The 24,818-nt window shown below is 40.4% G+C and overlaps 1 protein-coding gene across 1 annotated transcript in view; it reads right to left on the bottom strand.

Moving 5' to 3' along the window:
* LOC126191325 (putative ribosome-binding factor A, mitochondrial) overlaps window positions 1-24,818 on the bottom strand; it is a 55,897-nt gene that overhangs the window by 25,392 nt on the left and 5,687 nt on the right. The window contains exons 2-3 of the mRNA XM_049932155.1: window positions 18,814-19,000; window positions 8,696-8,864 (exon numbers count right to left, since the gene is read on the bottom strand). Of these exons, the coding sequence (XP_049788112.1) occupies window positions 8,696-8,864; window positions 18,814-19,000 (356 nt within the window). The remainder of the gene's footprint in view (window positions 1-8,695; window positions 8,865-18,813; window positions 19,001-24,818) is intronic.

Below are 24,818 nucleotides of genomic sequence, written 5' to 3' on the forward strand. Positions count from 1 at the left end.
AGGTTAGAAAATTTAAAAAGGGAAATGGATAGGTTAAAGTTAGATATAGTGGGAATTAGTGAAGTTCGGTGGCAGGAGGAACAAGACTTTTGGTCAGGCGAATACAGGGTTATAAATACAATATCAAATAGGGGTAACGCAGGAGTAGGTTTAATAATGAATAAAACAAAATAGGAGTGCGGGTAAGCTACTGCAAACAGCATAGTGAACACATTATTGTGGCCAAGATAGACACATTGCCCACGCCTACTACAGTTGTACAAGTTTATATGCCAACTAGCTCCGCACATGATGAAGAAATTGATGAAATGTATGATGAGATAAAAGAAATTATTCAGGTAGTGAAGGGAGACGAAAATTTAATAGTCATGGGTGACTGGAATTCGCCAGTAGGAAAGGGGAGAGAAGGAAACATAGTAGGTGAATATGGATTGGGGGTAATAAACGAAAGAGGAAGCCGCCTGGTAGAATTTTGCACAGAGCACAACTCAATCATAGCTAACACTCGGTTCAAGAATCATAAAAGAAGGTTGTACACAAGGAAGAAGCCTGGAGATACTGACAGGTTTCAGATAGATTATATAATGGTAAGACAGAGATTTAGGAACCAGGTTTTAAATTGTAAGACATTTCCAGGGGCAGATGTGGACTCTGACCACAATCTATTGGTTATGAACTGTAGATTAAAATTGAAGAAACTGCAAAAAGGTGGGAATTTAAGGAGATGGGACCTGGATAAACTGAAAGAACGAGAGGTTGTACAGAGTTTCAGGGAGAGCATAATGGAACAATCAACAGGAATAGGGGAAAGAAATACAGTAGAAGAAGAATGGGTAGCTCTGAGGGATGAAGTAGTGAAGGCAGCAGAGGATCAAGTAGGTAAAAAGACTAGGGCTAGTAGAAATCCTTGGGTAACAGAAGAAATATTGAATTTAATTGATGAAAGAAGAAAATATAAAAATGCAGTAAATGAAGCAGGCAAAAAGGAATACAAACATCTCAAAAATGAGTTCAACAGGAAGTGCAAAATGGCTAAGCAGGGATGGCTAGAGGACAAATGTAAGGATGTAGTGGCTTATCTCGTTAGGGGTAAGATAGATACTACCTACAGGAAAATTAAAGAGACCTTTGGAGATAAGAGAACCACTTGTATGAACATCAAGAGCTCAGATGGAAACCCAGTTCTAAGCAAAGAAGGGAAAGCAGAAAGATGGAAGGAGTATATAGAAGGTCTATACAAGGGCAATGTACTTGATGACAATATTATGGAAGTGGAAGAGGATTTAGATGAAGATGAAATGGGAGATATGATACTGCGTGAAGAGTTTGACAGAGCACTGAAAGACCTGAGTCAAAACAAAGCCCCGGGAGTAGATAACATTCCATTAGAACTACTGACAGCCTTGCTAGAGCCAGTCCTGACAAAACTCTACCATCTGGTGAGCTAGACGTATGAGACATGCAAAATACCCTCAGACTTCAAGAAGAATATTAGAATTCTAATCCCAAAGAAAGCAGGTGTTGACAGATGTGAAAATTACCGAACTATCAGTTTAATAAGTCACGGCTGCAAAATACTAACGCAAATTCTTTACAGACGAATGGAAAAACTAGTAGAAGCCGACCTCAGGGAAGATCAGTTTGGATTCCGTAGCAATATTGGAACACGTGTGTCAATACTGACCCTACGACCTATCTTAGAAGATAGATTAAGGAAAGGCAAACCTACGTTTCTAGCATTTGTAGACTTAAGAGAAAGCTTTTGACGATGTTGACTGGAATACTCTCTTTCAAATTCTAAAGGTGGCAGGGGTAAAATACAGGGAGCGAAAGGCTATTTACAATTCGTACAGGAACCATATGGCAGTTATAAGAGTCGAGGGGCATGAAAGGGAAGCAGTGGTAGGGAAGGGAGTGAGACAGGGTAGTAGCCTCAGCAAAGGAATTGGAAGAGCAGTTGAACGGAATGGATAGTGTCTTGAAAGGAGGATATAAGATGAACATCAACAAAAGGAAAATGAGAATAATGGAATGTAGTCGAATTAAGTGGGTGATGCTGAGGGAATTAGATTATGAAATGAGACACTTAAAGTAGTAAAGGAGTTTTGCTATTTTGGAAGCAAAATAACTGATGATGGTCGAAGTAGACAGGATATAAAATGCAGACTGTCAATGGCAAGGAAAGCGTTTCTGAAGAGGAGAAATTTGTTAACATCGAGTATGGATTTGAGTGTCAGGAAGTCGTTTCTGAAAGTATTTGTATGGAGTATAGCCATGTATGGAAGTGAAACATGGACGATAAATAGTTTAGACAAGAAGAGAATATAAGCTTTCAAAATGTGGTGCTACAGAAGAATGCTGAAGATTAGATGGGTAGATCACATAACTAATGATGAGGTATTGAATAGAACTGAGGAGGAGTTTGTGGCACAACTTGACTGGAAGAAGGGATCGGTTGGTAGGGCATGTTCTGAGGCATCAAGGGATCACCAATTTAGTATTGGAGGGCAGCGTGGAGGGTAAAAATCATAGAGGGAGACCAAGAGATGAATACACCAAGCAGATTCAGAAGAATGTAGGTTGCAGTAGGTACTGGGAGATGAAGAAGTTTGCACAGAATAGAGTACCATGGAGAGCTGCATCAAACCAGTCTCAGGACTGAAGACCACAACAACACAAAACAAATTAAATAAACACATATAAAAGGAATAGAACAAAATATAGGCCAGTAGCCTAATGTCTCTGTGATTTCTAAAACACAGTAAATATTTAACCAATTTCTTCATGAATAGTATATACAGGATATAAAAAAACACACAGATGAATAAATATATTTATAAGCATACTGCTACCATTTTTTCGTGTAAATGTGGAGTACTTATGGCCTGAAGCGATAGATAGTAATCGGCCACTTTGACCTCCAATAACTCATGCACTATTCAAGTTACATGCCTGTAATTCTTACCAATTTAGGTTTACACTAATAGCTTTTTAAAGACAAGGTGATCGACAAAATCGGATGAAGCGTTAGAAATTCGTTTCTAGGTGTTACTTGTATAAATTACTGTCAGATACTAAACTTTAAACAAATAAAGATATTGAAAATCTGATTACACCATCAGAATTGTTGTGTGAATAATAGTAATGTACATGTTTCTTTTTGAGGTATCATGATTCATCTGGCTACTATTAATTTCCATACAAACTGTGAAATGTCTGCCATTAAGGTTTCACAAAGTCCGCCATTTTTGGCACTCCTGGCGTGTCTCCTTCATCAACACAGCATCACCATGGAATTCCCAGCCATGTGGCTGGAACAACCATTGTGTGGCATCATGTGGTTACTAAGCTAACGTTCAGCACCACGTGGTCGCTGCCAGGCCAAGGCTTTGACGAGCGTCCTGTGCGGCCGTCCCAATTCCAAACATATAATATTTCCAGGGCACCTCAGCTCACCTGTTACTTCACACTGTGCACCTAGCTTTCCTTGTAAAATCCTTTTTGGTATTTCTGTATCATTCATCTGTGCCACTTGTCCAGCCCACCTCAGCCTGGATGACTTCACAATTCTTCTAACAGACTGGATTTTGTAGATAGCATTAAACTCATGGTTGTATCTCCTCCTCCATGTTTCCCTTTTGCACAGTGGGCTGATGATTCTCTTCTCTCAAATGAATCCAGAGATTCAGTATTCTGTGCTGTCAGCACCCAGGTTTCAAGAGGCCTAAGTAAGCACTGGTCTGATCAGTGTTTTACAGACGGTTAGTTTTGTGGTTATAGTCAGGAGTCTTGAAGATAGTAGCTTTGCTAAGGTGAAATAAGCTTTACTGGCTGCAATTAGTCTCAGTTTTGTTTCATGAGGTACCATTTAGATTGGTTACAATCGAACCCAGATACTTGAAATGATCGACCCTTTCAAAGGTATAACTACCCATTGTTATTTTGGCTGGTATGTTCTCCCTGAGCACTTTCCCAGCAACTATGTATTTTGTTTTCTGCTTGTTGATATTTAGTCCTATATTCCTGCTGGAATGTTCAACTGTGGTGAATATCTCTTCTATTGCCACCCGAGTCCTTGCTTCCACGTTGATGTCACCTGCACAGGCCAGTATCTTCACAGATTTATGAAATATCAACAAAGTTAATTAAAGAATGTGATTCTGAGCTAAGTAACATATTAAGCTATCTGTGTAACCAGTCATTTATCAGTGGAATATTTCCTGAATGGTTGAAGTATGCTGAAGTTACGCCACTGTTTAAGAAGGGAGATAAAGAAATAGCTTCAAATTTCCGTCCAATTTCACTGTTGCAAGCATTCTCAAAAATTTTAGAAAAAGAAATGTACAATCGGCTTTATAACCATCTTATTTCAAATAACACACTGTCAAAGTCACAGTTTGGGTTTTTAAAGGGTTCTGATATTGTGAAGGTTATCTGCACTTACAGTGAAAATGTGCTTAATTCATTAGACAAAAAATTGCAGGCAACTAGTATATTTTTTGACCTGTCAAAGACATTTGACTGTGTAAATCACAGTATCCTTTTAAGTAAATTAGAATATTATAGTGTAACAGGAAATGCTGCAAAATGGTTCAAATCTTATATCTCTGGCAGGAAACAAAGGGCGATATTAGGAAAGAGACATGTATCAAGCTATCAGGCATGACCCAACTGGGAACTAATTATATGTGGGGTCCCACAAGGTTCCATTTTGGGGCCCTTACTTTTTCTTGTGTATATCAATGACCTTTCATCAGTAACATTACCAGATGCCAAGTTCGTTTTGTTTGCCGATGATACAAACATTGCAATAAATAGCAAATCAAGTGTAGTCTTAGAAAGATTAGCTAATAAAATATTTGTGGACATTAATCACTGGTTCTTAGCCAATTCTTTGTCACTAAACTTCGAAAAAACACACTACGTGCAGTTCAGAACTTGTAAGGGGTGTCCCACGAGTATATGCCTAACATACGATGACAAGCAGATAGAAGAAGTGGAGAGTGTTAAATTCTTGGGATTACAGCTTGATGATAAATTTAACTGGGAGGAGCACACCACAGAACTGCTGAAGTGTCTTAACAAATCTCTATTTGCAAAGCAAATTCTGTCAGACATAGGGGATATAAAAATGAAAAATCTGGCATACTATGCTTACTTTCATTCCATAATGTCATATGGGATTATTTTTTGGGGTAATTCATCAAGCCAAGCTAAAGTTTTCCGGGCACAAAAATGTGCAGTAAGAGTTATATGTGGTGTGAACTCAAGAACATCCTGCAGAAGCCTGTTTAGGAAACTAGGGATACTAACTACTGCTTCCCAGTATATTTATTACTTAATGAAATTTATCATTAAAAAATATCACTTTTTCAAACCAACAGCTCAATTCATGGAATCAATACTAGAAATAAGAATAATCTTCACAAGGATTTAAAGTCACTTAGTCTTGCACAAAAAGGTGTGCATTATTCAGAAACACACATTTTCAATAACTTGCCAGCATCCATAAAAAGCTTAACAACAATGAAATCCAGTTTAAGAGAAGCCTAAAGGATTTATTGGTGGCCAACTCCTTCCACTCCGTACAATTTCAGTGCAGTGATGTGTTCATTGTATATAAAAAATAGAAAGAAACATTCCACATGGGAAAAATATATTAAAAACAAAGATTCCATGACTTACCAAACGGGAAAGCGCTGGTAGACAGGCACAATAAAAAAACACACAAACACACACACAAAATTTCGAGCTTTCACAACCCCCGGTTGCTTCGTCAGGAAAGAGGGAAGGAGAGGGAAAGATGAAAGGATGTGGGTTTTAAGGGAGAGGGTAAGGAGTCATTCCAATCCCGGGAGCGGAAAGACTTACCTTAGGGGGAAAAAAGGACAGGTATACACTCGCACACACACATATATCCATCCACACATATACAGACACAAGCAGGCATATTTAAAGGCCTTTAAATATGTCTGCTTGTGTCTGTATATGTGTGGATGGATATATGTGTGTGTGTGCGCGCGAGTGTATACCTGTCCTTTTTTCCCCCTAAGGTAAGTCTTTCCGCTCCCGGGATTGGAATGACTCCTTACCCTCTCCCTTAAAACCCACATCCTTTCGTCTTTCCCTCTCCTTCCCTCTTTCCTGACGAAGCAACCGTTGGTTGCGAAAGCTAGAATTTTGTGTGTATGTTTGTGTTTGTTTGTGTGTCTATCGACCTGCCAGTGCTTTCATTTGGTAAGTCACATCATCTTTGTTTTTAGATATATTTTTCCCACGTGGAATGTTTCCCTCTATTATATTCCTATCATACATTTCTTGACACTATGACTACATCAAGCTATTCTTGTTCAATAGAGCCATGCCTAGCCCAAGTACCTAAAGTATGAATAACTGCAGGTAAAGATATAACTGGTTTGCTTGTATGGGATAGTGTTAGGAAGAGCAACTACACCAGCATTAACTGTTAGGTACAGTCACAAACAAAACTAAAACAAATTACTTGGTACGAGGAACAATCATAGTTGTGATGACGCATTTAGCCTCATGAAAACTACAACAGCCGCATCAAACTGATTTATTAATCACAGTTAGTTTTATGACATTACAGTCATATCTTCATATAAAAACTGTTGACCTAAAAAGAAGACACAATAACTGTAATTAGAACTATCTTAAAACAATATGCTGAACTGATAAAATTCTGACTGATATGTGAGCTGTATGGACCTTTCAGTAATGTCCTTGAACCTCAATCAAGGTAGGTGATACAAATCCCCTATCTTCCAGCATGAAATTGGTGCCCCAAAGTACGCAGCCATCATGAATAAAATAACCAGAGAGAAATTCGGAAACAAGAAAAGGTGAATAAGAGCCAGAATCATAACCATGGAAACAACCCCCAAATCAAAACAAGATGACTGACTTCTTAACATAATTTTACCTGCCCATTATTACCAAATCATCTAAAATGTTAAGCATACGGCCCTTAGATTCATTATGCAACACTTTTAAATTTTTGGAACCATTAGAAATAGAGTGTCTCTCACCACATAAGTGTGTACTGGGTGTTGTTTTTTAGTTCTTCCTAGCTAATTGTTCTTTTAATCTAACCTTAAAACTTCTCCCCATCTCCAAAACATATTTCACTGGGCAACAGATTCAAAAAACCCTATACACACCTGTACCACTGAAGGGGTTAGAATCCAATGTCTCATGGAGACACCAACATTCTTGGGTATGAAAAAAATAAGAATAACCTTCTCTGCACACAATGCTTTGCCAGTTCCTTCAGATGTTCTACCAAGACAGAGGATACTATGGTACATCCTATGTCAAGGCTCCCAGTCCAGAGTTACAGTGATAAAGTGATCAGAGCTGGCCTCAGTGGTCCCATTACACTACTTTATGCCTTGCAATACTAAAACTGAGGAATGACATAGTGAACATCATAAAGGAACAGTTTGGGAATTATTAAGACACAAGAGAAAACAAATGAATGGTTCAGGCAGAACACTTGATAAAGAGATGTAATTATGAATGCTATGGAAGGGTGGGCAGAACATACAGTTAGGTGAATGTGCAATAGACAGACTAAGAAAATTTTAGCTGCATTCCAAGGGATACGACTGAGACTTCAGCATAATGGACAGTGGGTTGATGAAAGAAAACATGCAGGAGCCACCAGGATGAGTACAGCTGAAAATCGTAATGTATGCAAAAGACTGGAGGACATTCAGCAGGGGTTGTCAAATGGCGGATGACAATGTGATGGTTTGGGGGTATGTCTGAATACAATGTTGTGACCATGGGTACTATATATTATGATAAATCACAACAGCAGCTGCCATACAGAGAATTTTAAGGCCAAGGTACTGACTTCATCAGGCAATTTCACATCATAGTTCAACAGTTCAATGACAAGTCACATGAAGCGAGTATATATTAGCCGTCTTCAAAAAAGAATTGGTAGCCCTTTTCCCATGGCCTGCACTTTCAAAATTGATGAAGAATGCAAGCTTAGGCTTTATTGGTGTCAGTAACAAGGTGATTACAGGCAAAGCATAAGGACAGATAGGACAAATCTGAAGAACTAAACTGATGATATTTTAATTTTTGAAAGATACCACCCCAGCATTCACCTTAAGTAATTTAGGGAAAGCATGGAATTCCAAATCTGAACAGCCAAGCAGGTATCTGAACCATGCTCCTCCTGAAAGCTAGTCTAGCTCATGTACATATGACAAGTTGTTCATCGAAATTGGTTTGCAACTTGTATACTGAACCAACAACAGTTTATGCTTCATAAACTCATATTTGAACTGTATGGTATAAAATTCTCAACAAAAACTTCCACGTGGTCTTTAATTCCATGCCAAAACATTCAGAAGTCCTCAATCGAGCAAATACAGACTTCACAGTATAATTAATTTTGGAAATTGGTGAATGTGCACAGTTTTGTATTTATCATTTGCATACTGTAATGTAACTAAAGAGTGGTATAAAGGGAATTAAATTGCTTGTATTCTTCTTGGTATTGCAATGGAGTGGAGGGCAATTGTTACTGGACCCAATGTATCTGAAAGAGACGCCAGGAGGCTTCAAAAGGAAGTACAAAAATTTGCTGGCCTACTAGAATGACAGATAACATCCACTTCACATTGGAAACGCTTTTAACATAGTGTGCCTAGTATACCTTTAACAAACTGTATCCTGGGCACAACACCCATCACTCTAAGCTGAGAAAGTTCATGTCGAAGCTGTCCTGCAACTGACTGCAGTGTTTTTTCAATGTCTTCATCACCTCCATCTCCCTTTGCACACCAGTATACATTTACCAGATTAAAGTCAGATGCCACTTTCACCTGCAAGCAAGTAACTGACAATGTTCACCCAACCAAAATCTCTGGTTTACTTAACTGTAGCAGTAGGTATAATATTGTAGTTTAGATGTTATAGACATTAAACTGTGCAGAGTTATTAGTAAGTATCTCAGAGATTTCACAATAAGACAATGTGACAAATACAAGAAATACACAAATAAGGACACACAAATGTAGCACAAGTTTGAGACATATATTACAAGTGTTCAGAGTTATGCAAGGCTTTGACTAACAACACAATCAAAATTTCAGATATAAATGACTCATCGAAATCCAGTATTATAACATACATATAGATAATAAAAATTACAATTATTCACATGACATAATATACATTGACTTTTGCCAACTCTCAAACTGTCACCTTTCAACCCAGCCTAGACCTTGGGCCATGCTACAGATCAGTCCATTACCACAAACTACATTTCAAAAAATAATGTAAACAAAAAACAAATATTATGTGTGTCAATTCTCTTTCTGTTTATGTGCCTGTGACATGACTTGCTACAACACCATTACATCATAAGTCAAAGCCAATGTCTAGTATCGAGACGCTCAGTTGACCCCATATTTTCAGGTCTTTGTTACAGCCAACAAACAAGGCAATGCTGCAGAGGAATGAGAACACTCTTTGCTGGTGGAATAACTAATTATTGAACATTTCAACAGAGACAACGTGCTAGTTTTATAAGCTGTAAAAAATATGTGTAGATGGTATAAGCTCACATACACTGCAACCATTAAGTAGCTGCTACACAAATTTGTAACTCATAACTAGGATTATTTCTAAGTAAGAAAATGTGATTGTGCTCACAAAATGTGAAGTTTTACAGCAACATCTTATTCACTGTAGAATTGATAAAATAAGCAATGTGGCCAGTTTCTTGCATTTGTCATAATTGTGATAATACGACTAACCATAAAACAATGGAAATACTGAAACTGGCCATAGATAATTGATCACAAAATTACAATCTGATTCGTGCCTCATCAAAGTTGACACTACATGAAAAATAACTGTAAAAGCATTTACGTCATTCAAAACAAGAAACAACACTCTTTACAAAATTAAAGAATACACAACTGCACGATTTCTGCTTTGCTGTGGCATTGTAATCCTAGTTGATGTTTTTAATGACATTAGCTGCATTTGTGTACTGAAATGAACCAATGGTAACAGGTGAAAATTTATACCAGACATGGCATCAGGAACTGCAAGAAAGGGGTTTGTGGGCAAGTGAAAATACATCGGAACTGCTCAGATGGCTGAGGCAGTTAAGGTAACTGCTCGCATTAAGTGAGAAATCCAGGTTCCAGTTCCAGTCCAACAAAAATTTCACCTGTTGCCATTTTAATGCCAAAATGTGGCGATGTAACCAAAACCTTTGACACTATATTTGTATGGCTGCTGGATCAAATAAAGGTGTTTATTCTGTTGGACATGAGCAAAAGAACAGACACGACAAATACTATATAATTCTCCTCAAGCGAGCTGAACTTGGAATGAAATATAAGTCATCATGAAATGATTATACTGAAAGGTTAGATTCCTATTCACCACACATAGGAAGTGCTAGTGGCAAACAGGCGCACAGACCAAAAAAAACTGTACATGTTACATAAAAAAAAACCATTACCCCATGGACCTTGCCGTTGGTGGGGAGGCTTGCGTGCCTCAACGATACAGATAGCCGTAACGTAGGTGCAACCACGACGGAGGTGTATCTGTTGAGAGGTCAGACAAACGTGTGGTTCCTGAAGAGGGGCAGCAGCCTTTTCAGTAGTTGCACTGGCAAGAGTCTGGATGATTGACTGATCTGGCCTTGTAACACTAACCAAAACGGCCTTGCTGTTGTGGTACTGCAAACGGCTGAAAGCAAGGGGAAACTACAGCAGTCATTTTTCCCGAGGGCATGCAGCTTTACTGTATGATCAAATGATGATGGCGTCCTCTTGGGTAAAATATTCCGGAGGTAAAATAGTCCCCCATCCGGATCTCCAGGCGGGGCTACTCATAGGATGTCGTTATCAGGAGAAAGAAAACTGGCGTTCTACGGATTGGAGTGTGGAATGTCAGATCCCTTAATTGGACAGGTAGGTTAGAAAATTTAAAAAGGGAAATGGATAGGTTAAAGTTAGATATAGTGGGAATTAGTGAAGTTCGGTGGCAGGAGGAACAAGACTTTTGGTCAGGTGAATACAGGGTTATAAATACAATATCAAATAGGGGTAATGCAGGAGTAGCTTTAATAATGAATAGTAAAATAGGAGTGCAGGTAAACAACTACAAACAGCATAGTGAACACATTATTGTGGCCAAGATAGACACGAAGCCCACGCCTACTACAGTAGTACAAGTTTATATGCCAACTAGCTCTGCAGATGATGAAGAAATTGATGAAATGTATGATACAATAAAAGAAATTATTCAGGTAGTGAAGGGAGACGAAAATTTAATAGTCATGGGTGACTGGAATTTGACAGTAGGAAAAGGAAGCGAAGGAAACGTAGTAGGTGAATATGGATTAGGGGAAAGAAATGAAAGAGGAAGCCGCCTGGTAGAATTTTGCACAGAGCATAACTTAATCATAGCTAACACTTGGATCAAGAATCATAAAAGAAGGTTGTATACCTGGATGAAGCCTGGAGATACTGTCAGCTTACAGACATATTATATAATGGTAAGACAGAGATTTAGGAACCAGGTTTTAAATTGTAAGACATTTCCAGGGGCAGATGTGGACTCTGACCACAATCTATTGGTTAAGAACTGTGATTAAAATTGAAGAAACTGCAAAAAGGTGGGAATTTAAGGAGATGGGACCTGGATAAACTGAAAGAACAAGAGGTTGTACAGGGTTTCAGGGAGAGCATAATGGAACAATCGACAGGAATGGGGGAAAGAAATACAGTAGAAGAAGAATGGGTAGCTTTGATGGATGAAATAGTGAAGGCAGCAGAGGTCAGGTAGGTAAAAAGACGAGGGCTAGTAGAAATCCTTGGGTAACAGAAGAAATATCGAATTTAACTGATGAAAGGAGAAAATACAAAAATGCAGTAAATGAAGCAGGCAAAAAGGAATACAAACGTCTCAAAAATGAGATCAACAGGAAGCGCAAAATGGCTAAGCAGGGATGGCTAGAGGACAAATGTAAGGATGTAGAGGCTTATCTCATGAGGTGTAGGATAGATACTGCCTACAGGAAAATTAAAGAGACCTTTGGAGAAAAGAGAACCACTTGCATGAATATCAAGAGCTCAGATGGAAACCCAGTTCTAAGCAAAGAAGGGGAAGCAGAAAGATGGAAGGAGTATATAGAAGGTCTATACAAGGGCGATGTACTTGATGACAATATTATGGAAATGGAAGAGAACGTAGATGAAGATGAAATGGGAGATACGATACTGCGCGAAGAGTTCGACAGAGCACTGAAAGTCCTAAGTCAAAGCAAGGCCCCGGGAGTAGACAACATTCCATTAGAACTACTGATATCCTTGGGAGAGCCAGTCCTGACAAAACTCTACCATCTGGCGAGCAAGATGTATGAGACAGGCGAAATTCCCTGAGACTTCAAGAAGAATATAATAATGCCAATCCCAAACAAAGCAGGTGTTAACAGATGTGAAAATTACCGAACTATCAGTTTCATAAGTCACAGCTGCAAAATACTAACGCGAATTCTTTACAGACAATTGGAAAAACTGGTAGAAGCCGACCTCAGGAAGATCAGTTTGGATCAATCTGTACAACTTGTACAGAAAGCAGATGGCAGTTATAAGAGTCGAGGGACATGAAAGGGAAGCAGTGGTTGGGAAGGGAGTGAGACAGGGTTGTAGCCTCTCCCCGATGCTCTTCAATCTGTATATTGAGCAAACAGTAAAGGAAACAAAAGAAAAGTTCGGAGTAGGTATTAAACTAAAAACTTTGAGGTTCGCCGATGACATTGTAATTCTGTCAGAGACAGCAAAGGACTTGGAATAGCAGTTGAACGGAATGGACAGTGTCTTGAAAGGTGCGTATAAGATGAACATCAACAAAAGCAAAATGATGATAATGGAATGTAGTCGAATTAAGTCGGGTGATGCTGAGGGAATTAGATTAGGAAATGAGACACTTAAAGTAGTAAAGGAGTTTTGCTATTTGGGGAGCAAAATAACTGACGATGGTCGAAGTAGACAGGATATAAAATGTAGACTGGCAATGGCAAGGAAAGTATTTCTGAAGAAGAGATATTTGTTAACATCCAGTATTGATTTAAGTGTCAGGAAGTCGTTTCTGAAAGTATTTGTATGGAGTGTGGCCACGTATGGAAGTGAAACATGGACGATAAATAGTTTAGATAAGAAGAGAATAGAAGCTTCTGAAATGTGGTGCTACAGAAGAATGCTGAAGATTAGATGGGTAGATCACATAGCTAATGAGGAGGTATTGAATAGGATTGGGGAGAAGAGAAGTTTCTGGCACAAGTTGACTGGAAGAAGGGTTCGGTTGGTAGGACATGTTCTGATGCATCAAGGGATCACCAATTTAGTATTGGTGGGCAGTGTGGAGGGCAAAAATCATAGAGGGAGGCCAAGAGATGAATACACCTAGCAGATTCAGAAGAATGTAGGTTGCAGTAGGTACTGGGAGATGAAGAAGTTTGCACAGGATAGAGTAGCATGGAGAGCTGCATCAAACCAGTCGCAGGACTGAAGACCACAACAACAACATTACATAAAATAAGGGAAACACAACCACCCACTACAGCAGACTGATGTGTGGAGTGCAGAAACACATAAGAGAAAACAAGACCACCTTCATGAGTAAAACATACAACCACAGCAGCCATTTTGGTGTTGTCCCTTAGCACCGGCGGCAGTGTGTCAGCAAGTTTAAAGTTTTGTCGTAAGGTTGCCAAACTGGGGCAGCTAAGTAGGATGTGGGCCACCATCAGATGGACACCACACTGACAAGGGATGGATCCTCACTTTGTAGGATGCGGTCATGGGTCAGCAAAATGAGGTCAATGTGAAGCTGACACAGAATTGTGGATTCCCGGTGACAAGCATTAAGGAAGACTGCCACATGGCTCTGGCCTCTTCATTGCTCATAGTTTGGAGAAACCAGGGTGCACTATCCATGTCTTAAGCCTCCAACAACTGATAGTGTTGAGTTGATCGAAGGTCCAGTTCCAGTAACCCAGCTCCTAATTTAGCATCACTGTAGACAACATGGCCAACCAGTCAGCATCCTAATGTGACCTGGGGTTGAGACAAAGATGACCAGCTGTCCAGCTTGATGATGGTCAAAAAGGAGATCCTGGATAGCAAAAACCAAGAGGTGTTGAGGGTAGCACTGGTCGACAGCCTGAGGACTACGCAGGGAGTAACTGCTGATTAAGAACATCTCAGCAGTGCATGAACAAACATGATTGAGGGCTCGAGATATGGACACCAATTCTGCAGTGAATACACTGCATCCGCTAGGCAGAAAGCATAGTTCACTGCATCTTACACACCAGTAGGCAAAACCAGTTTACTCGTTGACTGTGCAGTCATCAGGGTATACCATGTCCCGACCCAGAGATGCATAAGGGTGTCAAGGAACAGACGGTGAAAAACCATGGGTCAATAGAGTCTTTCAGTAGAAAGGACAGGTCAACACAGATTCAAGGATGGGTCATGCACCATACTGGTGTATACAACTGTTATCTGGAAAGAGGCAACAGTGGGGGAAGTTGGATTTCAAAGCAGAGACACTGTATGCAAACTGTGATAATGACTCCGGACGTGGGCCACTGTTGTGCGAAGTGGATCTCCCTCCCAGGGAAAAGGACTCAGCCTTTTGAATGCTCAGGGGAGCAACGAATGTGTATCACGTAGTTGAGGAGTATTTGTTGGTCCCTGATCTATTGTGGAGGGACACCATCATCCGTGAGTAGGCTGTTCACAGGACTAGTTCAAAATGCGCCTGTCACAAGTTGGACGCAACAATGGCAAATAGGGTTCAGCATCTGCAAAGCTGAAAGTGATACCAAGCCATATGCCAGACTCCCATAATCAAGTAGGGACGGGATCTGTGCTTTGTACAGCCACAGAAGTTTAGAGAAATCTGTGCCCTTGCTGGTGTTACTGAAGCTGCAAAGAGTATTAAGGTGTGACCAGCACATTCGCTTAAGCTGGTGACGATGGCACAGTAGTAGGAGCACTCCCAACCACCTGGGGACTAGACGGACTCAGACATCCCTGACGGCCTGATGTAAAAGACATGAAGGGCAAGGGTACTTCTGCTACAGAGGAGGATCTCATTGTAGCCAAAGTAAATTTCATCATCATATATACAGGATGCTAACAATCATATTTCTTCTTGGCCTCCTGATACATGAGATGGTTCAAAATCTTGTATTCTTGGATTTTCTTTTTTCTTTGTAAGACAGGGCAGTCCAGTCAACAAGGGAAATGGTGCTTCCCACAGCTGACGCAGACGGGGCGAGAGCCACAAGGAGCGTTCATATGCAACTGACATCCACAAACCCTGCTGATGAGGCTGGCATTCAACTTGGAAATATGTGCCAGAATACTATGCATCTGAAGCACTGCATGGGAAGGGGAACATGCAGTTCAACATCACTTCGATACACCATTATGTGACCCTTCTCAGATAAGTCACCTTCAAAGGCCAAGACAATCAACCCTGCTGTCCTCTAGTCCCTGCTGGACATGACAGACAAAATGTACACCCCACCACTCCAAATTAGCATGCAACTCATCATCAGTCTGTAAAAGAAGGTCATGGTGCACCATAGTAAGACTGTTAAGTAGAGGGCGGCACGGGAGGAGGGGGTAACAGTTACAGGTAAGTCACCCAGCTTGTCACACAGACAACAGCACCCATGACTCAGCAGCGTATGCTGTTTTATCAGAACTGAACCATTTTTCATTTTCAAAATCACTGTCCTCAAGATGTTCAATGAAGACTAATGGCTTTGTTGCCAAAAAGAAATCCTTGTTGGTCCTAGAGTGAACTAAGTATTGTGGGGAGTATTTGTTCCCTTGACTCTCAGCCTTAATGCTCCTCCCACAGCACAGGCAGGGAAGGAAACATTGTGGTATCACCCCTCTCCACATTTTAGCAATTTTTTGCTTTGAAAGAGATTGCTGGGGCTATGAGGCCACTACTGGGAGAAAATTTATGCCGCTTCAGTTGCAATTCAGCCACCCACTCCAAATGGGATCTCTCCCCACAGGCACCATCCAGTCATAGCAACAGTAACCTGGCTGGTTTACCATTGCCCGGACTACATGTGCCAAGACGGGCACATACTCCTCGGCATAACCAGGGGGAACCATCGTGCAGATACAGGATAACCCTCCCACAATGGGATGGTTACCATGTTAGGTTTTGGCGGTAAATCTCCAGCCAGAAACGAATGTTGCAAAAACAGAAAAGCACAAAAGGTCGAATGTACACCATATTAGGTGATCTTCCCTGCATAGCCTACACTTCTGTAAAAATTGGATGAGGAATGGTAAGTCAAACCCAACCATAGAGACTGAGTAGTGAAAGATGAAAAGCTGTGTAAAGTGTTGGGGGAGAAGGGTGGAACTCTTGTGCCCAAAATTATAAACCAAATCAAAGCATGGTCCTACAACAAGAAGGCTGTCCAATGGAAAGGCAGAGGGGAAAAACAATATTAGAAGGATGGACTTGCAGTATGGAAAGCGAAGTAACACACAACATCCCGGGCACTGTGCTGTCCAAGCACATACTCATACAAGAGATGTGAGCTCTCTGTGGGGGGAGTAGTGGTGGTGGTGGTGGTGGTGGTGGGGGGGGAGACCTTTTGACTTTTTCTGCAGCTGCTGAGTCATCTGTCAAAATACCTGCCACATTTTATCCCATTACCCCCTCCTTGCCTTGTGTGTCCTTCCCTACCTTCTCCCCACCTCCATCATCCCAGGCAACCACCAAGCAAGAAAAACATTGGGTTACATTAGAAATTAGAATTAGTTAGCTCAATGGATTGAACTATGGCAACTATGGCTTAATGGTAAAAATGGGAGGATATAGAAATGGTTGTGTCAATAAGCACTGCCTTTTAGTATTGATGATGATTGCAAAACTTAATGCAGTTTTGCAATAACATAACCCTATCACCAGCCCCCATAATTTTTCTACTATTTTGCTTGGTACATATCATCTTCGTTTCCTCTTCATCCCATCCAGAAGTCTTTCCTGACTGGCATTCTGGGCGGCTTTCTCATAACTCTTCCCATTTCCCAAATGTCACCAGTCATTTTCCTTTATCCTTCTCCCTTTCCCTTCAACCCTTCTGCCAGAAGAATGAGCCACTGGCTCTGAAAGGTCATGTTTCCACATCTTTTGTGTGTCTTCACCTGCTTCTGCTCGGTGAGTAGATTTTTTATTTGCCCATATTATATTTTCAAACATAGACTATTTTTGTTGATATCTTTCTTTATTATGGTCACACTATACCACAATATATCGAACAGCCAAAAAAGTACCACATTTGGCATGTCAGAGGTCACCCATTTCTGCTACCCAAATCTGACAAGTTTTCATGCACCACCACTTGGGAAAAAATGTAAATAAGGGCATGTGTTTTCAAGTTTAACTCAAGATAAGATAACAGCCAGATTGTAATGGATATGCTCCTGCACTTAACCAACATAAATGACCTACTCAATAACTAAAACCATATACACCCATGTGACTGCTGGAAAGACTTACAAGCAGTCAACATTAACACTGTCCAATATCAAACAAACAAAACTAACTTGCTGGTACCATAAATAAACATTAAGGGTTGCATACTCTATTAAACAAAATATATATGAAATTTCTCACTGTGTTAACAAAGACCAGGATGCTAACTTATTTTGCATACATCCAGTTGCATTACTGAATTATCATATGAAATTAACCAGCTAACATGAAGTGGGCATTTATCAAGTGAGGAGTAGTAATAAAGTATATAGCAGATAGCTGTACATATTACAGACGCCTCTTCAAAGTTCATTAAATTCTTACACTCTCTTCCCACTGTACTTACTTCCTAATGATATGCCGACTAGTAACACATATTACTGCCTTTTGATATGTGCTTCACGAAACCGGAATACCGAATGACAAACATAGTGTTCACATGGACTGTGCCTCCTTAGTGAGAGTTCGGAGTGGGGTTCTGCATTCTGGAGCAAAGACTGAAGACACTGTTACCTCCACAACACTAATGTTCATTATAAACAGCCCTCTATTCTTACAGCAAACAGATAAATGATTATCTATGATAAATATCGATGCAGTCCTCCAAATATTAGGCTAGCAATGAGAGATAAGCAGTCACTAGTTAATGCAAATGACCAGTTAGAATCTTTTTAAAGCGGTAGATTTTGTGCTACAGCACGCCTACTTTTACTGTGTTGAATTCAGCTTGCAGAAGCAGAAATTGCTGGCAGCAGTTATCTATTATTTACACAATCTACAACATGTGATCGATTGGGATGGATGGATGGATGTATGGATGAATGGAAATTGTTATTCTATGCCAGTGATCAACTCTCCATTTAATAGAACATTCTTATTTTCTCCTGCACAGTAATCCATCTACATCTAGTTACAGAATGTGGTTCAGACATGGACTATTTTGGCAACAAACCTTACAAAAACAACAACTCTGACAAACAAACTATTTTCATATAAATTATTCCACATCTGCTAAAGGGTGTTTAATTATTTTTTCTATACTACCAATTACCATCTATTACCATTAAAACACTAGAAAAATAGCACAGCCTCCTAAAGTCTGTTAATTCCAGCAGGTTAAACAGTTGGAGAGCATTAATTTATTATTCATTTGATATTCACAACATTAAAATAAACCCTGAACTGACTACTAGTAAACCTCGATGTGTTACAAATATTTACCTTTGAGATTTCAATTCCTTTCCCAAGAATTTCTGCAGCTACTTCTCCTGTTGCCATCAAGCCTGTAATATTTTTCATAAATAATTTATTTAAAACAGCCACACGTTTTGCACTTTTCCCTCCAGTTGCACTTGCCATCTGTGTAGCAGAAGGGACAGAGTTGTCTTCAAAGGAACTCCAGTATTTCCTGCAAAATAAGTTTTTATACTGAATTACGACATACATCAATCAAATATTTTTAAGTAATGATTCACTAGCTCCAGTTTACTGTTATGTGCATTAAGTATTTTCAGCAGCAGGGTACTGTAATTTACTGACAAATTATAACAATGATGGTTATTAGTGCTCTGCTGTCATAACATCAGTAGCATCTCTCTCCACTAGTCCAGGATTCCAACCCTCATAACAATCAAATTTAAAATCTTATAACAGAAAAGTAATAAACATGTTCTACTAATATTAATTTATTACATAGCTCGCAACTGTTCAGGCACTGTATATAAATGGACTTGCATTTTCTGTAATGCATTAATTGTACACTTCTGTTCAAACAAACTTTGGGCTTGCAGCCAGTCATTGTTTAATTCATCCCTTGGTATTTAAGCTGGGCACCTGCCAGTCAAAATATTGTGGGATGACTTAGACAATGACCAGTTGCAAGCCCAAAATTTGTTTGGACATTCAATCTGTTAGGAAAATTATGAAATGTACATTTCTGTTTTGCATAACATATTTTAACCATTATGTTTTGAAGATCCCTCGAAAAGAAGGGTAGCAGATGTGGTCCACAACACTACAGTCCAGTATACTTGACATCCACTTTCTTGTAACAAGATTTGATGTCAAAAGTAACGACATATCGCGAACAGAAAGTCTGCCTACATATCAACGTCCTCCTACGTACCAGCCAGTATGCATTCTGAAAACATCAATCACACGAAACTCATTATTTTCTCACATGGCAGCCTAAAGCAATGAATAAAGATGGTCGGGTAGATACAGTATCTCTTGAATTTGGTAAAACATTTGACTGAGAACCATGTCTTTGTTTATTATTAAAAGCATGATCACATGGGGTACCAAGCAAAATTTTTGACTGGACTGAGGATTTCTTGATGGTAAGGACACAGCATGTTATCTCAGATGCAAAGAAACAGTAAAGGGTGTGGGATCGCTATCTGCCTCCATCATCATTACCAGATCTTGCCACTATTGTGCCAAAAGAATGGTATAAGATTCCCTTGAAAACCATATAGGACCTGTATTTACCTATTCTGAGATGACTGGAAGCTGTTTTGAATGCCAACAGGTTTCCCGGGCCCTATTAGGCATGGTAATGTGTTGTGTAGGGCCTATAGAACTAACCATATGGGGACAGTACTACAATTCTAGTGATTAACTGTCAAAGCATTCACAACAAAGTGCCAGAGTTTGAAACAGTCCTAAAAGGCTATGGAGCTCACATTATAATACCTACATAAAACTGATTAAAGCCTGAAATCGAAAGCAGTGAGATATTTGGGGAAAATGTAAGTACATATTGACAGGATAGGCTAATGGTAAATGGAGGTGGTGTATTTGTCATAGCTGATAAGAAACTTGGCTCCACCAGGATAGAAACTGAAACTGCATGTGAGATTGTCTGGATAAGACTCAGTATCAAGGGTGAGCATAAATTTATAGTCAGATCCTTCTATCAGCGACCACACTCACTTCCAGATGTAACCAAAAACCTTAGAGAAAACACAGTATGTAAGTTGCCCAATTGTACTGTCTTTGTTGGAGGAGGCTTTAGTAATCCCACAATCAACAGAGAAAATTATAGTTTAGTAAGTGATGCACATGACAACATTACTAAATGTGTTTTCTAACGACTACCTAGAACAGACTGTTCGGAAGGCCACCCATGATGAAAATGTGTTGGATTTAACAGAAGCAAATACACCAGACATCTTTAAGGATTCTGCAAAGAAACTTGTATCAGTGAGCAGGAGGGAGTTGAAGCAACAGTGATTGCCAAAATAGCAAGGGCAACTAAAACGTGTAGAAGGATCTATAGGTTCAGCAAAGTAGATGAAGAGGCAGCAGCGATGAGCTATCTCAATAAGGCACTCAAAACATTTTTAGGCTACAGAGGACATGTAGAAGAACTATGGCTCAGGTTGAGAGGAATAGCCACTGAATGAAACACATTGGGATGTAAACAGGGCAATGCAGTCTTGAAAGACTACCTTAGCAGAATATTATGAAAGGATCTCTCACAAGACCCAAAGAAATTCCGTTCATATGTAAAAGCTGTTAGTGGTGTCCAAGTTAGTGTCTTGACACTCATGGATGAGACAGCAATTGAAACTGATGGTAGCAAAGCGAAATCAGAAATGCTGAAGTCCATTTTCAAATGTTCCTTTAGAAATGAGAATCAAGGAGTATTGCTCCAATTAATTACCAGACCACTGCAAGGATGAGTGATACAAATATTAGTATCAGTAGTGTTGAGAAACAGTCGAAATCACTACAACTGAACAAAGCTCCAGGGCCTAACAGAACCTCTCAGAGTCTATACCAAATGTGAGAGTGAACTAGCCCCTCTGTTAGCCATAATCTACCATAGTCTCTTGAGCAAAAACCCATCTCCAGTTGTTGGGAGAAAGCACAGATCACACCCGCCTACAAGAAGGGAAGCAGATGTGATCCAAAAATATCCTTAACATCCATTTGCTGTAGAAAGTTAGAACATATTCTGAGTTCAAATGCAGTGATGTATCTCTAACAGAACGACCTCCTCCACACTAAGCAGCATGAATTCTGGAAACATCAGTCACACGAAACACAGCTCGTACTTTTCTCACAACATCTTGAAAGCCATGGATCATGGAAGCTGAGTAGAAGCAGTATTTTTCGGTTTCCAAGAGATGTAAAAGTGTGCATGTAACAAAATAACAAAAGTACTATCCCATGAATACGATATCAACAGGTCACAGTTGGAATCAGCTAACATAAATACAAATACTAGGTTGTCGCACTTTGCAGGGATATGAAATGGAATGCTCACATAGGCTCAGTTGTAGTTAAAGCAGGTGATAGGCTTTTGTTTATTGGTAAGTTACTAGGGAAACACAATCAGTACACAAAGGAGACTGCTTACAAATCACTTGTGTGGCTCATCCTAGAATACTGTTCAAGTGTGCGCGACATACAGGCCTAACAGAGGATAAATGTATACAGGGGAAGTCAGGATATATGGTCAAAGATTAGTTCGACTCATGGGAGGGCAATGCTGAAGAAACTGAACTGGCAGGGACTTGCAGATAGATGCAAACTATCCAGTAATTGCCTATTTAAAAAGTTTCATGAACCAGCCAGCCTTAAATGACGAATCTACAAATACATTACACCCCCTACATATTGTTCCCATGAGGGATTTTGAGGACAACATTAGGTTACTTACAGTAGGCACAGAAGCATTTAAATGCTCATTCTTACAGTGTTCCATACACAAATGGCATGTTTGTCATTTTGTGAAGTGGCGTGTGTTTATAGTTTGTCCCCACCCAAATTTCCTACACTTGTCCCATTAGATTGATTAGGTTTTTTGTGGAAGGTGTGCATGTTGGTTTTTCGATGTATTTTCGTGTTTGTTGTCATGTTTTACGTAATGATGTCATAGGCGTGATATTAGAGTCATACTGGATGGTTGTTTCCGCCATATTTGTGACGTCTTGGGTCAAAGCAGATGGGTGTAATTGGGCGCTTCCGTATTTCCGCGCGCGTGTGTGTGTGTGTGTGTGTGTGTGTGTGTGTGTGTGTGTGTGTGTCATTAGTTTCATTTTATTTTTGGAGCAAAACATCATCATGTCATTTTTATTTTTGTTCACATTTGTTGATATGTGTAAGGAGTGACATCACAATCACTGTATTGTATACATTGGAACTAGCCGTATTAATAATGTGGGTCAAAGCAGACAGGTGGAATCGGATGCTTCTGTAATGCCCATTTCTTTGTACTGAGTCTTGCAACAATTCAACCATAATCAAATTGCTTTGAACCATCTGTTTATGATTTTGAATGCTTCATTAGCTGTCTTTTCAGTGAGGAGGCTGGTACTATTTTATATTCCTATACTTGTACCATCTGCAAAAAGTACAAATTTTGCATCTACTGACACTGCATGTGGAAGATCATTTATGTATGTCTTTGCGTGTTTTTGGATACTTGCATTGTTTAATTCATAAATTTCGGGTGTATTATAGTATTTAAGAGATGTAGCATCGCGTTTTAGTACCTGAATAGTGTAAAATCGTGTAGTCTCCTCCTGCTGCCGAGCAGTGTGTCAGCAGTGCACAAGTAGCAGCATTACTGCATTTACTAGGCAATCTTGTATTTTAATAACCATTTAAATTTTGTGTTGAATGTTTGTGCTCTCTGAAGATTAGTTCAGACGTTCTTTGCACAACAGTATATAGCATGGATAGGGACGGTGACTGCTGTGTTTGGATGCAGGCTGAGTTGGCATCCCTTCGCTCCCAGCTTCAGGTAGTGTTGGCTTCGGCCACACAGCTTGAGGCTGTTGCCAATGGACATCACTGTGGGGGTCCAGACTGGGGTTTGTCGGGGATGGCCAGCTCATCCCAGGCATCCCCGATCGGACTACGGCTGTGGCTGGGATACTGCCCACATTGAAGCTGACCCCTCACCCGTGGTAGAGTGAGAGGTCATCTCGAGGTGTGGCAGGGGGCGAAAGACATTCTGGAGGGCTGAACGGAAGGCCTCTCCAGTTTGTCTGATGAACCGGTTTCAGGCTCTGTCTCCGGCTGATACTGATCTTCGGCCGGAGATGGCTGCTTGTCCTGTTCCGGAGGTTGCCCCTCAGTCTGCAAGATCTGGGCGGTCGCAGAGGGTGGGCTTGCTGGTAGTTGGGAGCTCCAATGTCAGGCACGAAATGGAGCCCCTTAGGGATATGGCTGCAAGGCTGGGGAAGAAAACCAATGTGCACTCCATGTGCATACCAGGGGGAGACATTCCAGATGTGGAAAGGGTTCTTCCGGATGCCATTAAGGGTACAGGGTGCACCCATCTGCAGGCGGTCGCTCATGTCGGCACCAATGGTGTGTGTTGCTATGGATCAGAGGAAATCCTCTCTGGCTTCTGGCGGCTATCTGATTTGGTGAAGACTGCCAGTCTCGATAGCGGGATGAAAGCAGAGCTCACCATCTGCAGCATCATCGACAGGACTGACTGCAGACCTTTGGTACAGAGCCGAGTGGAGGGTCTGAATCAGAGGCTGAGACAGTTCTGTGACCGCGTGGGCTGCAGATTCCTCGACTTGCGCCATAGGGTGGTGGGGTTTCGGGTTCCGCTGGATAGGTCAGGAGTCCACTACACCCAGCAGTCGGCTACACAGGTAGCAGGGGCTGTGTGGCGTGGACTGTGCAGTTTTTTAGGTTAAATGGCCTCGGGCAAGTACAGAAAGGACAACAGCCTCAAAGGGTGCAGGGCAAAGTCAGGACATGTGGGGACCAAGCAGCAATCGGTATTGTAATTGTAAACTGTTGAAGCTGCGTTGGTAAAGTACCGGAACTTCAAACGCTGATAGAAAGCACTGAAGCTGAAATCGTTATAGGTACGGAAAGCTGGCTGAAGCCAGAGATAAATTATGCCGAAATTTTTACAAAGGCACAGACGGTGTTTAGAAAGGATAGATTGTATGCAACCAGTGGTGGCGTGTTTGTCGCTGTTAGTAGTAGTTTATCCTGTAGTGAAATAGAAGTGGACTGTTCCTGTGAATTATTATGGGTGGAGGTTATACTCAACAACCGAGCTAGGTTAATAATTGGCTCCTTTTACCGACCTCCCGACTCAGCAGCATTAGTGGCAGCACTACTGAGAGAAAATCTGGAATAAATTTCACATAAATTTCCTCGGCATGTTATAGTCTTAGGTGGAGATTTCAATTTACCAGATATAGACTGGGACACTCAGATGTTTAGGACGGGTGGTAGGGACA

The sequence above is a fragment of the Schistocerca cancellata genome, chromosome 6, assembly GCF_023864275.1.
Source record: "Schistocerca cancellata isolate TAMUIC-IGC-003103 chromosome 6, iqSchCanc2.1, whole genome shotgun sequence".
Classification (NCBI taxonomy): domain Eukaryota; kingdom Metazoa; phylum Arthropoda; class Insecta; order Orthoptera; family Acrididae; genus Schistocerca; species Schistocerca cancellata.